Genomic DNA, 16,282 nt, shown 5'->3' with positions numbered 1-16,282 from the left:
TGACGAAAGAAACAAACATAAATCATTAGGACCAATCCCAACATTTAATATACACTACATCAATTAATTGTGTAAACAATAGTTGAATCGTATATATAAAATATCAAACATAGTTTAAATTAAAAAAAAAAAAAAAAAACTATATGAAATCAAATAGAAAGTGTTTGCCCAAAAGCTATTTTATTGAAAAAAATTTAAGATAATGAAAAAAGGGTAAAGGTAAAAGGCTTTCTCTATTCGGACTATTCGGGATAATGAGTAATTCGACCTCATATTCTGATGTACGCAACCTAACATGAATGTTCTCTAACTGTTTTCAACCGTTCCTTGGGATTCGAATCTAAGACCTCCGAAAACAAAGTCAAGGCCCTAACCACTCTGCTATCTTATGATGGCTTTTAAGATAATGAAACGGTCAAATAACTCTAATCATTGAAAGTAGACAAGTATTCTAAAGTAAGTTAAAGTTCCTTAATACCGTATTCCTTTCATATTGGAGACTCAATGTAATAATTCTAACTCATTTTAAAAATGGTTTATAACAAATACACGTTTTAAAAAAAGCTTTAAAAAAAGCTTTAAAACAAACTACTACTTTTTAAATTGTGAAAATACATCACTCCTCGAAAACCATTTTTTGTGAGGAGTCGTTATGACCAAAATTATTAGGAAGTAACCGAAAATATTCATTTTGTACCGGTAACTTGACATCACGTGAGCGAATCAAACGCATCAAACCATAACCGATACAAGTAAACCAGACCATTCTTCCACTTTTTTAAGAGTTTACGAGATCACACCTCAAACTTGTGTGGAAGTTCACCGGGTTGGATTTTGAGAGAACGACCTCTTGAACTAAAATAGGCATAAGACTTGTTCGATTAGACTAGCATTTGCTCAAATTTGACGCGAACTCATGTGAATCCATGTTTCGAGTCGTAATAAATTGATAGGGGGATTGAGATTTTCAGTTCCCCTTTTACTAAATCCACTTAAAATTACTATTTTGTCTTTAAAAAATGTATTACTCAATTTTCTTATTTAATTTTATTGGAGGTAATTCTGGAAAGCAGTGGATGAATGAAAAACGCTAAGTTTAATTATCACTTCTCCCGTCGATAAAGAAGAAGAAGAAGAAAAGAAAAGAAAAAAAACCTATGCCTTACCAAACAGATAAAGTGCGATATTTGATTTTGTGTTGATTCACTTCTGATCAAGTGTAACTTTGAACGATTACTACAGAAAACGATCCAGTAATAAATTGATAAAAGAAGAAAAAACCCTAATTTATAAGAAATATGGTGGACAAAATGTGTGAATTCAGATTGGCAGTAGCCTAATTAACTGAATCAAATGGGTGGTGGTGTAAGCTGCACAAAGCTGACATTGTTAACCACTGCTGCAATTTTACTGCAAATCACGGGTCTTTCTCTCTTTGTCTTCGGATTCTTCCCCATCAAACCAGCTCTCTCCGGTATTAGGTACAGTATTTTTTATTTTTCCAACCATTTTAGGTTTAATTAAGTCGATCTGTGCAATAATATTATTAATTTAAAATTTTTAATTAGTGGACCAGAGTTTTACCGGCCTCCATCATCTGATTCATCAATTCAGGATGATGAAAATCACACAGCAACTATGCATCCTCATCAACTCAAATCATTATATCAGGTTTCTTTCTTTCCAATTTTTATTTATATTAAATTTTAATGTTAATTATTATTTATTAATTATTAATCTGTGTAATAATTCTATAAACTCTTTCTAATTAATTAACTAACTATTACACTTGCAGCTACTATAATTACTTGTCAATGTTTACTTTTTTTTTTTTTTTTTTGAAAGGCAAGCACTTGTCAATGTTTACTACCTTCTGATGTTCTCTTATTGTAATCATAAAAAAAAAAAAAAAAAAAAAAAAAATTTAAAAATAAAAAAAAAATTACTAATACTATTTTGCTAATACCTAATAAAAAATTGGAATTAGAATGTTTAAAATTTTGGCAGCTACAACAATGAGGGGAAGTTAGAGAAGTAGGCTATAAAGATTAATCTTAGCAAGTCAACTTTCATAAGGTGGAAATTAAATTACTTTATCGCAAATATATATAGGATGAACTGGTGTCTAGTAGTAATAATAATGTTACATTTCTTTTGTTAAAAAGTTTGTGAATAGCCTGCCATGCTTAGTGCTTAATGGTCAATGTCTGTAAGGTGGGACTAACATCAACTTTAAAACCTATTTGATCTTGTATATATTTGGGTTTGTAATTTCGTGATGTATCTAACTATACAAGTTTTACTATTGTATTTGTCCACTTTCAAAACCTCCTATTGTGCGTATTGAACCCGTAAAATGTTTATTGTATGTATATTTTGACTTGAAACCTGCTAGCTGCTTACATGTATCCGGTTAAATCTACTAAGCTTATACCTCAACATCCATACTGACGTAGCATTCTATCTGTACTTGTACATTATTTTTTTCTATAATTTAATTAGTTTTATTAATTATTGATAGAAGTATATTTTATAATGATAATTGAAGTACACCACTTCATACCCACTTTCTTCCCTGAGAAGAAAAATACATGCAACTATTTTCTCTACTAATTCTTGACCCATCTTTCAAAACACCAACCCCTCTTGTAGATTTTTTAATGAATTTGGTTAAATCATCAACTATATTCTCTTTCATAATGATGCTGATATATCTTTCTTTTAAGTTTGATTATCTTGTTATATTCCTTTGATAGTTGTTTCATTGTGTATTTTGACTCGAAATTAAGTATAAACTAAGGTTTTACTAAATGAAGAAAATTGGCAATGTGGATTTTTTTTGTCAGCTATACAAGTTAAAAATGAAATAATAACCTGTTATCTGATTAAAAGACAATCGGATCACACAATAGACGTTTGTACGAGTTCAATTTCAATATATACAATAGGATATTTTAAAGGTCAACGTATACAATAGTATAAAAGGTAATAGTTAGATGCATAACAAAATTATAAACCCCTAAGGTGACAATTAACTGTGTGAACTTCATTAATGCAGGAGCTTTCCGAGATCCCTTCTTCTTATGACCAACTAATACTAATGGTATGTACAATATAGTTTTGATTGTAGATAATTTATAAAAAAAATAGTTTTACCGTTTCAATATAATCATGTGATGTTTAGGTTATAGATGGTCTTCCAGCAGAATTTGTTCTTGGAAAAAATGGTCAACCTCCATCGATGATTTATAAGGATTCAATGCCGTATACTCAATCTTTATTGGCTAATAAAATGGCGTTGGGTTACCATGCAAAGGCCGCCCCTCCAACTGTAACGTTACCACGCTTAAAGGTAGGATAGGTACTTAGTTTTTTTTGTGTTGGTGGTCCCTTGTTTATACATCAAATTGGATGTCGTGTCCCTGTCATTTTTTAGCTCCGGTGGTCCTTTAAATTTACAAATGTTGCCTTGGTGGTCCCTCCCTCTATTTTCCATTAAAAATGTCCGTGGACCACCAAGGCAACATTTGTAAAATCAAGGGACCACCGGAGCTAAAATAAATGACATGGACCCGGCATGCAAATTGATTTATAAATAAGGGACCACCAGCGCAAAAAATTCATAGTTACTTTTGTTGAATTTTTTTTTTTTTTTTTTTTTTTGAGCGGAAATTTTTTGTTGTTGAATTCGTGTATTCATATAACCCCCAATCTTTTGACCATATGCAACAGGCGATGACTACTGGGTCAGTTGCGGGGTTTTTAGATGTTTTGTTTAATTTCAACACTCAAGCTTTATTGGAAGACAATATTATAGGTGAGTAGGTAAAGTATTATGGAAATTGTCAATAATATGTTATTTAAACTTATGGAGTTGACCAAACTTTGAATTTTACTTTCTTTGACGATATGTTGCAGGTCAATTTTTTAGAATAGGCTGGAAAATGGTTATGCTTGGGGATGAAACATGGCTAAAATTGTTTCCAGGTTTATTTACAAGGCATGATGGAGTTAGTAGTTTTTTTGTGAGTATTCCATAGTTTCTGATTTCTTTTACTTAGTTTATTTGTTCTGTCATTCTCTAAATTCACAAGAACCCAAGTTTTAATCATGCTGTATTTCTACTATAGTTTTGCGTTTATGATTAATTAATATCTGTATTTATTTTAATGTTCATGATCTAGGTTAAAGATACTGTGCAAGTTGATAACAATGTTTCTCGGCATCTAAGTTATGAACTTCACAAGAACGACTGGAATCTTCTGGTAACATATTTGTTTCTTAATTTATAATTTTATACTTTTAGGTATAGTTCCAGGGATTCTATTGTATTTTATTTTGTGGTTAGGATGCTAAAGAAACTACTGAACAGCACTATTTCATATATAACATCTACCTAATAGCAGCCGAATGTATTTCATCTTATATTTTATACTGTAGTATTTCTCCAAATCGGTCGAATTTTTTTTGACAATGACAAATATAAAATTAGGAACAGCTTAATTAACCTAATACAAAGTTTTGCAATGGGAGGTGATCCGTACGCCACCTTCTTCTTGTCATACACCACCAAATGATTTTTGGACATTATACCCATTCTTTTTAATGCCACCGTGTGCCTAGCACATGGGATGACTCCGCGCGCAAAAAAAGTTAAGGGACTACACACACAAATTTGGGTAAACCACAGGGACTATCCTCATAATTCAGTTAAAAATTTATTTGGTGGTGTATGGATCACCTCCCTTTGAGGTTTTCCCTATTCAGGTTACCAGGGAAGGGTTAGTATTTAAACTATTTATTATAGTTATACAAATTTATAATGCATTAACATTAGAAATTTTCACAATTTCATTTCAGATTCTTCATTATCTTGGTTTGGATCATGTTGGGCATCTTGGTGGGCGTAGTAGGTATGTAAATCTTCTTAACTTTACCCAACTCACTCAATCTATCTAATTTTAAAGGGGACTTCATTGTTGCTTCTGGTTCCTGTTTCAGTATCTTGATGAGCCCAAAACTCAAGGAAATGGATGAAGTAATAAAAATGATTCACCTGAGTATTATCCAAAATCAAGAAAGTAGTGATCATGGACGGACTCTTTTGGTTTGTGCCTCATTGATTGTTACATGAATGAACTATTTAGTGTATATTCTGCTCCATTCTTTCATCACTTTCTGTTTTCATGTCTGTTATCAAGCAATCTATTTGTTGACTTGCGTGTATATATGAAATCAAATCTAGATCTGGACTTTAATTGCATGTGTAGGTGGTGACTAGTGATCATGGTATGCAAGAAAATGGTAATCATGGGGGTTCTTCATATGAAGAAACAGATTCACTCGCACTTTTTATTGGCCCGAGAATCAGTCATGTGTCACCCACATACGATACTATTAATCAGGTCTTTGTATATCATTTACTCTGATGCTATACTAAGCCACAACATTGTATTAACTTAGTTTATTCTTTCTCATATATTATTCAGGTTGATATTGCTCCAACATTGGCTCTCCTTTTCGGTATACCTATTCCGAAAAATAATGCTGGGCATCTGATTTTTGACCTATTTCATCCACTACAAGGTTTGACTTTTTTCTTCAGTTATATACAATGGTCCAAAATATTTAAACTAAAAAAGAAACAACACTTATTATGAAAACAGTCTCTGGTTCTAACATATTTATTTACAATTTCTTGTTGTGTCATTTTATCCTGAATATTGTAGATCACCAGCTACTAAGAGCAATGGAACTAAATTCGTGGCAGTTAAGGAGGTTACTAGAAGCACAATCAACTGATTCTATTTGTGGAAATATAAAGGACACTTCTTCGTCTTGTTTATATCTTGATGCTGCTAATCTCCATCAATCTTGGAAATCTAAGAATCTTTTAAGGTGACTTATATAACCTTCAAGTATTCTACACTTTTTAAGCACAAATAAATATAATAATATAAGAATGTATTACGAGGACTTGGTCATTATAAAGGTGTCCTAGGTGGTAATGCGTCCCTGATGTCCTCACAAAGAGGTCTTAGGTTTGAACCTCACTAATTAAAAAAATTATACCAATTAAAAAATAATAAATGTGATTTGATCTGATCAGCATTTTCATGAACTCTGCATATAGGTCAGTAACAAGTTATGACATTAAGCCCATCATCGTTGCATACAGTGAGTTTCTAAAAACAGCAAGCGAGCAGTTATCACACACTGCAACAGATGTAAGCATATCATGTTCCATTGGCTCCATTTTCTGTTAATTTCAGTTATTTCAGTTATCTCATTTTGTTAATTTTTTTTGCATACTGCAGAAACCAATTCTCTTACTTGCATCTGGGGTTATAGCAATGCTTCTATCATGCACTATGTTCTTGAATCTCCTTTATAAACTGGATCAAGAAATTTACCCAAAACAATTTTACAAATTACAGTTGACTGAAATTTCAGTACTCGCAGTTATTGTGATTCTTGTTTTGAGTATGGGATCAAGCTCTCTGATTGAAGAAGAACAATATCTATGGCATTTTTTGACCTCAACACTCTTTATATTATTACTCCGCAAAACAATAAAGTCAACCGCAATCAACCGCAGTAAAACGTGTTCTCAACTATGTTTAATTCTAGTAACCATCATTTGTGGAAGGATTTTAAGAGGATGGCATCAAGGTGGTGTTAATTGGACCCACCTTCCCGATATTTCCGGAGCACTAGAAATTGGCGGGAGTTTTTACATAAAGTTTTTTCAAATTTTCTCTGTGGTGGTAGTAATCACCTTATGTTTGTGTACTATTTCATTCATATGGTCGAGGGGTAGTATTGTAATTTTGATTGGAATAAGCTATATATGTGGCGGTTTACTGGTTCTACAATATTTGGTTAAGTATCAGGGTAGTGAAGTAGCAACATCTGATAACGAGGCGATTGTAGCTGTACAATTTATTTATGGTTTTCTTGTTACATTTGTAACAATAACGCCTATTGTGTCACCATGGTTTATGTCATTAAAGAGCAAAGATTTGATTTTGGTGATTAAAGAATCATTGTATGTTAGTGGGGTGACGTATATATACGGGTGGTGTATTGTGCAACTTTTGCTACAACAACCTGTCAATTCTATGCCTATTTCACTTATTCTTTTGCAAATTCTTGCGATTATTTGTTATGCTTCTCGTGGTGGCTCAGATCTTAAGCAGTGGGTTGAGGTTAGTTTTCAGATCTCTTTATCGTACTGAAGCATTGCTATCTGAATCTATTAAATTTGAATCTGAATGTAATAAATGCAACTTATTTCACTGATTTTTATTTATTTTATTTATATTTATTATTCAGATTGCTGCTATATATTATTTGGGAATGGCTGGTCATTTTGGTCTTGGAAACACCAACACACTAGCAACCATTGATGTTGCTGGAGCTTTCATTGTATGATATCTTCCTTTGATTAGTCCTTTACCAATGATTTGCTATGTGGCGATTCAAGCTATTTACTGTTGAATGGGTTGATTTGGCTATATATGTATTATATCTTGAACAGGCTGACTGGTAAAATAAGCCAATGGCCTAAAATGTACCTCCATAAATCATCTTATTCAAAAATTTAGATAATAATTATATAAAAAGTAAATAAAAAATTAAAAAATTTAAATATCATGGTTGACACAAAATTTTCAATATTACTGTATTAGTTTTGGTAGGTGTTTCTAGTCAACCTGATACATACAAAGTATTACACATTTGGCCCCAAATGTTTTGACTCGTTAACTGTCCGCTTATATTTCTATGTAATCCTGTTTAAGAATGTAGTTTTGAAATTGGCAGGGAATCTCTAGTCATTCGACGGTGATGAGCGGGTTTATAATGTTTGCCATAACCTATGCATCTCCCATGTTGGCTCTCCTCAGTATGGTGATGTCGATCTCTGTCAAACACATTAATCCTCTTCAGGATACCCAACAAGTTAATGTAGGACAACTTCTCAAAACGATTCTTGGTTTCCCTTGTTTGGTCCCACTGGCATTAAATTCTGTACTTTTAGTTGCATACACAATCATTCTGCTCTTGATGAGGAATCATTTATTTATATGGTCCGTCTTTTCACCCAAGTAAGTTTTATAAGTTAAAACCATACGAAGTAATCCAAAGAATATGTACTCCATTGAAATAATTAAATATGTTATTTTACTGCAGGTATATTTATGCTGTAGTCACTACTGCTTGTGTCCTTTGCGGCGTACTTATTGTTGCATCAACAGTGACCTATGCCATTACAACAGCAGTAATTCTGAGCAGATTTCGATACAAATGTTTAACAGCGTGAGTGTATTTATGGTGGAAGAATTATACAGTTAATCTTATTCTTTAGCTTGCTTAATCTTTTGTTTGGGATCTGAGGTTAACTTGTAAATCGATCGGTGGCTTGTAAAATTTTGTTTGTTTAGGGTTGGTACTGTTCGTTGTTAATCTTGTGCGTTGTGTTTCTTGGAGAAATTTTGTAAAAGCTAGGGCTAATTAGTAGTCGATTTTCATTGGTGGATGAGCTTAGCCAAAACAGTTGTTTTTTTAAGACATTTTTCTCCGTTGGTCCCTGTATTATACTTATATTGCTAACAGCGTCCCTCTGGTTTTTTTGCCTTTAGAATTCTTTGTTTTTCAAAAATTTGCCATCAACATCCCTCCGTCTAAATTCTATTAAAAAAGTCTGTTAACATGTGCCTTGCATATGAGGGTAAATTTGTCATTTCCTATCTTCTTCTTTGACTCACTTAAACTCACCTGCAAAACTTAAAAACCCCCCAAAATCTTTGAAAGTTTAAATAAACCCCAATTTATCTCTCTTCTTTCCCACTAAATTAACAATGATTCCACCATCATTTTCAACCTCAATCCACAACCCAAATCATTAACAATTACAATTTCAGATCCCGAAAGCTATATACAAATATCTTGTAATTTGCTATGAACAAAAACATTATCAAATTGATGATAACTCGATAAACAGATTTAAAAAAAAATATCAAATCCAGTCAAGAAAGACAGTCGTACCCAAAAAAAAAAAGTAAAAGTTCATCTTATTACAGAAAAGAAAAACAGTCATAAACCAATTAGCTGAGAAAATCAAAAGTAAAAGTTCATCTTATCACACAAAAGAAAAAGTCAAGAAACATACAGATTTTCTTCTCCAAACTTGTTGCCACAAGTTCTTCAATTCATTCTTTCCAACAGGTTTGACTAAAAAGTCAGCAGCACCTCTTAGCATACACTTGTAAACGGATCATTTTCGATCATCACTGCAATATCGAAATTCAAAATGAATTGTTAATTAAAACAAAACTTTGTAGAAAGTCATCCTTTAAAATGATCAAAACCTCAGATAATGATGTTAGTAAACCTCCCAATTGACTGCAAAACATTTACAGTTACCAATTGACCACCTCCATTCACCTCCGAATTGACCACCTCCGCTCACACCTTCTTCAATCAGTTCTGATTCAATGATATCCGTCGATTTCAAATATGAATCCTTTTCGGCCTACTTATTATCTGGCTTGCTTAATCTCCTGTTTGGAATCTGAGGTTAAACTTTAAAACGATATGTGTTTTGTAAAATTTTGTTTGTCTAAGGTTAGTACTATCCATAGTTAATTTTGTGAATTGTGTTTCGCGAGGAAATTTTGTAAAAGTTATGGTTGATTAGCTGATCAACTGATAGTTTTAGAAAGTCATTCTGAAACTACGTTGTGGAACTAGTAATTAAAAAATTCTCCAATTTATCACGATATCACATTCGATTTATGCAATTTATGTCATCTAATCTCTACTCACAAACCATTTCAGTAGTACAAATAGTATGCATATCTATATCTATTGGAAGAAAACGTCAGTCTTGAAGAAAATACACGAATCCAGTAGCAGAGTATGTATCATGTAGTATCTATTATAACAGTACATGGAAAGACTCGATCAAAAAGTTTGAACGTTTGGTAGACCAACTTTTTACCTGTTGCATGTTAAACCAGATTGATATTATATTGATGATGGCTACAGCTGAACACATTAAGTAGGTTCCCAGGAGCACATTATCTGCTTTTAAATGAGTCTTGAGTCTGTTGACCACACTCTCCATGATCTCGTATTCCACCTTCATCGCTTCGTACTGCTCCATCAACATTTCCTTCTCTCTTCTTAACTGTCATCATCCCAAAACAAAAATTAAAATTGCCGTTTGTTTGAAGAATCACATTGGATATGATTTTCAAAAAAACTGTCTTCACCTCACTAGAAGAAAGTCTTTTGTGTGGCAATCGAGTTCTTCAACTACTAAATTGGTTGAGTTAATACATTAGAATCGCTTGCAGTTTACTCTCGTTAACAGGTTGATTATGTGAGCAATAGCCTACATGTATCTTTTGTATCAAAATGCTTAAAAGTGATGTAATTTTTTACTTATACATGAAACATGTACATTTTTTACTAAAAAGTAGAATAATAACTTATTTAAGGAACTATAAGACAGCAGATGTTACCTCAGCAATAGTCTTTACAAGCTTATCTGTTGCTTCTTTCCATGCGGATATTGTCTCTAAGCCAAGTGTAATTCCATTTACAGAGCTTGAATTGACCTCCTGATCACTTGAACTGGGATCAGTAGTAATAAGTCCATCGAGTACAAATTCCTCCCCAATCATACTCACCGTCTCAGCATCTAACTTCTCTCCTAACTGCACAAATCCATCCCTACAACTTGGTATCACTTTAACTATAAAGATAATATAGGATCATCTATCCCAAACCTAGAGGAAGGTTTGATTCAAGTTATGCTTATCTTAAAGGGTCAATTGGGTAGAAGAATAGTTTATAAGAAAACATGTCAAACGGGTCTAAAATCCGCCAAAAGTGTATTAGTATTGGACAAAGTTTCGTACATAATCTTATTCATAGATCAAGTTTATTGTTGAAAAATAGTCCTGGATTACCGGATTCAAGAAATATAATATTGGAATCATTTTTGTTACTCTCAAGTATTTACCGTAACACTAAAAATTTGGGTACAACTTGGTAACACATTAGTTTAAAGTAACAATATGATATGATGAATTAATTAATAGATATTAATTTAACCCCAAACCTTTTTTAGAATTCTGTCACGTAGCACGCCTAATTTCAGCTTCACATCATTCATAGACAAAGCCTCCTGCTTCCTGTCAGACACCTCTTCCTTGCAAACGACACGCACTGATGCCTTTATATGCTTAGCTCTACCAATTTACATTTACAATTGTCATAAATGCATACCCTAAAAAAGGACTACAAGGAAACAATAAAGAACTTAATATGGAGATGTGGATTCCTTTGAACCAAACTTTGTTATATCACTCGTTCGACCTAATAAAGATAAAACACGATGCATATCAACTCGCTGGTAGAGATGGCAACTCTAAATTTTAAACATTTTCAGAAGCGTCTGAGTTACATAAAAGGCTAAGCTCAGTTTTAGGCTACAGACTAGCAATGCACAGTAATTACACCAACTCATGAAGCAATAAGAATATGCTCAAATGTGTGCCTTTTCCAGTAGATGTATCAAAAATTCTAAAGAAACAGAGACATTAAGAATCACATTTAGGTGATATACAGACCTTGCTCCAAATCGGAGAGTAGATATCGTCTCTGATGAATTACAAAGACTTGGTGAGCAGCAGCAAAGTAATGCAGTCTGGGAGCTTCCTCCCTGGATAAAAAAAAAAAAAAAGCAGATTTAATATCAAAAGTTTAATGAGACGGAGCTAGAGGTGACAAAATAGACCCATTTACTTAAGAACGTGTCAATTTGGGTTGGGTATTGATCTCAAACTGGTTAAGTAAACGATCAGCTTAAAGAGAAACATGGCCAGAAACTTAAAAGTCGGCAGGTAACCTGACTTCACTCTACATGACCACTCTAACTCAAATCTTTTTATCAATTACCCAATATGCCTGAACCCCCATATTAACGCCTCTGGATGGAGCTAGAGGTGCAAATTTAGACCCAATTATTTTAGAATGTGTCAATTTGGTAGGGTTTTTTCTCAGATTGGTTAAGAAAATAGTCAGCTTAAAGGGGAACAGGTCCAACAACTTAAAAGTCACCAAATGACTACTTTGACTCAAACCTTTTTACCAATTACCATGTTGGCACCTCTAGATGAAGGTAATAGGATAGAGTACTAACAAGGGCATCCTGAAGGATTCGAGTAAGCTTTGAATCACGATACGGGATGTGAGTTGCTTTGCCCTGTGGACTTGAAGTCAAAGCATTGATTACATTACCAAGTGCAGAAAGAGATTTGTTTATGGTTTTGGCTTCTTCAAGAACTCTCCCCTCTGCACCTGTTTTCTCAACCTTCTCAGATCCTGCTAAGTCTACAAGAACAAGCTTACCAGCACTCACCCTGTTCATAACCCCATAGTAATAATAATTTCAGACATATGATAGAGCACAAGTAACTTGTAATTGGTTAAGAGAGATATGAGACCTTTGGTCATTTTTAACTTCTTTCTGAATGGTAAATATGTAGATGCAATGACTTCTACTGCTTGCCATGTTCATTTCTACACAAGTTAGCAAGTAAATCAAAAAATGAGTAAACAATGAATTTCTTGTTATAGTTATTAAGCATAATAATCAACTTAAAAGTAGACAATTAATAGAAAGAGATGGAGGAATACGAGTCTCTCCAACTGCTCTGTTTGCTATTCCACTCTGCATTTACCAAAGAGACAAAAAAAAAAAAGATACTAAATATTCAGTTTTCTTATATAGTGTGTTGAGATATTTATAATAAATCTGATCTTACATATAGGAACTGTATAATAAATCTGATCTTACATTTAGGAACTTTGATGCTTCTTCACCATCTAATATCAAGATCTGTGAATAGGCAAGTCAATTAATTTATACATCTTGACAGATTAATTACAAGAGAAACATCTTGACAGACTAATTACAAGAGAAACATCTTGACAAACTAAATTATACATCTTGAAAACTTGATCGATTCTAGTTCTGGTGGGGTTGATATTGGATACAATGATCAATTATTCTACTTTAAGGTTGGCCCTTATAAGTTGAAGATATTCTTATAGCTTATAAAGAATTAGTAGTGAGATATACGAAACTGCGAAATGCTGATGGAGTAATTTGAAAGATATTAAAACTTACTTCTGTTACTCCACACAACAATATCCCTTGTCCTTTGTGCTCTTTCACCTGTATGTTGTCCTTTGACAGATCAAAAAGGTCCCTGCAGGAAACGTTCGCAGATGCAATTATAAAAATACAGCTGAAAAGATATATGTTTTCTTTAATTACAAAAACACATGAAAATAATAATTATGAAATTTATGTGTGTTCTAGTCAAGAAAAACACACAAGAGAGAAATTAGTTGACAATTGCTAACCTTACTTTCTCCATATAAATCTCAACCTGCATGTGTCACATAAATAGAATCCATGTAAGAACGCATTCTTAACATCCAATTTGTGAATAGGCTATTGTCGAGTAACATATAAGTGCATGAAATAAAAGAATATGTAACTAAATAATCACATGCTAACCCAAAAGGCTTCAAGAAAAGAGTTATATTTTACCATTGACAGTTTAATTTTGTAAGCAGTTGCTTCACCACCGAGTTTTATAGCCTCAAAGAGTTCAGTGACCACTCTAGGTAGTAATCCTTTCTTGCGGTTGTCTGTTTCCAGAATGTTACCTCCCTGGTCAAAAAAGTCAATAATGCACTTCTTTTTAAACAAGCATTTTTAAAGCATTGCATATTGCATATACTATAACGTGCATCACCTCCAAGGTATAAGTCTTCCCTGCTCCTGTCTGTTAATTTGTAAACAAGAACTCGTCAGTTGATCCTTCAAAACTATTTAAACAATAGGAAACAATATGTTTTTGTTTAGATCATGTAACTTTTTTGACTAACACAAATACATATACGTAGTATTTAGCTAGTGAAAATCAGTGCCAGGACAGATAACATGAATTGATCTATATAACCAAATCACATAACTAACTTATCATAAATTTAAAATCGTGAACAGAAATAGGTATTTCAACTTCTCATCATCTAATCTTATCCTACCATCTACATAGATTATTAGCCCATTATTTTTAAAGAATTTCCATTCTTCTTGGTTTTAGTGAGTTCTTTAAAGATATGGTTAGATATTGATAACTTTTACAAGAGATATTACAATATTTAACACTGACATAAACTTGTTATGTATTCCAAATACATTAAATGACTTGATACCTACAAAAAGAAATCAAAATACAGAATTATCAATTTTCAAATTTCTTATAAAACTAGATATTCCAAAATTCTATCTAAATCTTGATACATGAAGTAACTTATAAGTACGTCAATAACTGATGCTATAGGTACCTGTCCATATGTGATGATTGTACCATTAATTGCATTCAGAGCATCTGTAAAAGACAGATAAATACTCAGATTAGGATTTGAGATGAAGAAATTACTCATGTAGGCTCCAACAATAAGTTACAGTCATTATATGTTCAATCTATACTAAAAGTAATAAGTAATCCAGTAAGCAACATGAAGATTTAGCTTCATTTTAACTTTAAGTATGGCATTTACAGTAATTTAATAGAGGAATTTTTAGAATTATTCACTAAACTAGCCAAAATAGACCACTAAAACAGGCATAAAAGCATAGGACACCTCGAGCAAAACCTCTGATCAAGTTAGGACTGATCTAAGAAGTAGCATTGAAATTTAACTTCAATTACTATGTACACAGTAATTTAAAGAGGAATTCACTGAAATTTATGTAGAGTTGAACATAATAGAGCTGTAGAACACACAGATTATAGATTTAACAAAACCTAAAATCAGAATACGAGCGATCTAAGAGTAACATGAAGATTTCGCACCAAATTAAACCTAATTACGATGTTTACTTACAGAGGAAGACATAAGCTAAATAAAATTACACAAAAATAGAGCGCTAAAACACGCAGATCAGCACACGATACCTCTAACAATTGGAGCAGCCAAAAATTCGTAGACGTCAGCTTGTGCGGAATCTTCATAGAACACTTTATCGAAATTAAACACATATTGTTCATCTTTTTCATCTTTTTCATCCTGTAATGTAGAAAATGAAAATGAAATGTTGTGATAGTAATTACAGACAGAACTGAGTTGCGAATGAGAGTGTAATCGTTAGCAGATAACCTTGAGAGTAAAACTTTGAGAATCCGAGCGTGAAATGCATATAGATTCACCGTTTTCTTTTGAATTTAGAGGCCTGAATCTCGCGCACACGCAAATGTTCGCCATTATTAGAATTTAATTTTGATTTGAGTGGTTTTTAGTGTGGCCGGGTCGGGTTAGTCTGATCACCAAGGACCTCAACCCGAAAGTTTTCTCGATAAAAAAGGATGAAAGTTATGGTAATCAATAAAAGTACTATAAGGATTTTGGTAATAAGCTATCATAAATTAATAAATTGATTGAGTGTAGTTATTTTAGGGCTAAAGTAGATGTGTTTGATACTTGTGTTAAAGATGCAATTATGGAAGTGTCTGGTCGCAAAGCTCTTCTAGGAGATCCTCAAGCACATTATGATCAGACTCAAACATTTGAGCTCGTAAACAAGCAAAGTTAAATGAATATCGAATTCGAGTTCGAGCTCTAACAAATAAAAAATATTCGAGTTCGAACTCGAACAAGTTATACATTTTTTTATCGAGTTCGAACAAAGTAATTTTCGAACGAGTCGAACTTAACTTCTTAGTTCTCGACTCGAGTTCGGTTAGTAAGGTCAATCGTCAACGTCAAGCCTTCAATTCTTTAAAAACACTTATGTTTAATAAATAAAAAGAGTTTTACTAACTAAAAAAAAATAGCACTACACTAAAACTAATGTATTCGAACTTCACCAAACCTTACGAAAATAAACCTACCCCAGTTCTCAATCTTTTCTTCGCCATATATATAATAGATATCACGCACTAGACCATAACGCTGCTATTTTTTTCTACTTCTGATTTTATATGTCTTATTGGCTTTTCAGAGAAAAAAAACTACAGTATTATTTTAATTTTTTTATTAATAATAAAATATATATGATCATTATTGTAACACCCTCAACTAGGCCTAGTAAGAATTGACCTTTCTGCCCTTGTGTGTGAATTGTTAGTGATTAAATAATTATGTGTTTATAATTATTGATGTATGGGATAAAGTGTGTTTTGTGACAAGG

General features: G+C 32.7%; 2 protein-coding genes across 4 annotated transcripts; one reads left to right on the top strand and one right to left on the bottom strand.

The window, feature by feature from the left end:
- The first annotated feature begins 1,153 nt into the window (after positions 1–1,153).
- Positions 1,154–8,443, top strand: LOC139847127 (GPI ethanolamine phosphate transferase 2). The gene is made up of 17 exons (XM_071836738.1): positions 1,154–1,481; positions 1,569–1,671; positions 3,059–3,103; positions 3,185–3,352; positions 3,733–3,817; positions 3,919–4,025; positions 4,185–4,265; positions 4,861–4,913; positions 5,002–5,107; positions 5,271–5,405; positions 5,490–5,586; positions 5,730–5,898; positions 6,134–6,227; positions 6,318–7,208; positions 7,336–7,428; positions 7,825–8,108; positions 8,194–8,443. The coding sequence occupies exons 1-17, from the start codon at positions 1,354–1,356 to the stop codon at positions 8,321–8,323; spliced, it is 2,769 nt and encodes a 922-aa protein (XP_071692839.1). The 5' UTR covers positions 1,154–1,353; the 3' UTR covers positions 8,324–8,443.
- Positions 8,444–9,058: 615 nt separating this feature from the next.
- Positions 9,059–15,480, bottom strand: LOC139847686 (kinesin-like protein KIN-1). 3 transcript variants are annotated; one of them, XM_071837411.1, is made up of 16 exons: positions 15,253–15,475; positions 15,051–15,162; positions 14,437–14,480; positions 13,842–13,871; positions 13,634–13,756; positions 13,444–13,469; positions 13,205–13,286; positions 12,872–12,913; positions 12,712–12,745; positions 12,519–12,594; positions 12,215–12,434; positions 11,643–11,734; positions 11,132–11,261; positions 10,530–10,724; positions 10,004–10,192; positions 9,059–9,293 (listed from the first exon to the last, which is right to left on the bottom strand). In XM_071837411.1, the coding sequence occupies exons 1-16, from the start codon at positions 15,355–15,357 to the stop codon at positions 9,291–9,293; spliced, it is 1,503 nt and encodes a 500-aa protein (XP_071693512.1). In that variant the 5' UTR covers positions 15,358–15,475; the 3' UTR covers positions 9,059–9,290. The 3 variants fall into 3 exon arrangements, 2 of the variants coding, with proteins under 2 accessions (XP_071693512.1, XP_071693511.1); XR_011759619.1 differs by lacking the exon at positions 9,059–9,293 and adding an exon at positions 10,278–10,399 and having other exon boundaries at positions 10,068–10,192; positions 15,253–15,480; XM_071837410.1 differs by lacking the exon at positions 9,059–9,293 and having other exon boundaries at positions 9,891–10,192; positions 15,253–15,474.
- Between the last annotated feature and the right edge of the window lie 802 nt (positions 15,481–16,282).

This window comes from Rutidosis leptorrhynchoides, chromosome 5 (genome assembly GCF_046630445.1).
Source record: "Rutidosis leptorrhynchoides isolate AG116_Rl617_1_P2 chromosome 5, CSIRO_AGI_Rlap_v1, whole genome shotgun sequence".
Classification (NCBI taxonomy): Eukaryota; Viridiplantae; Streptophyta; class Magnoliopsida; order Asterales; family Asteraceae; genus Rutidosis; species Rutidosis leptorrhynchoides.
The sequence above is the reverse complement of the archived record's forward strand: the minus strand, read 5'-3'. Positions and strand labels throughout refer to the sequence as shown.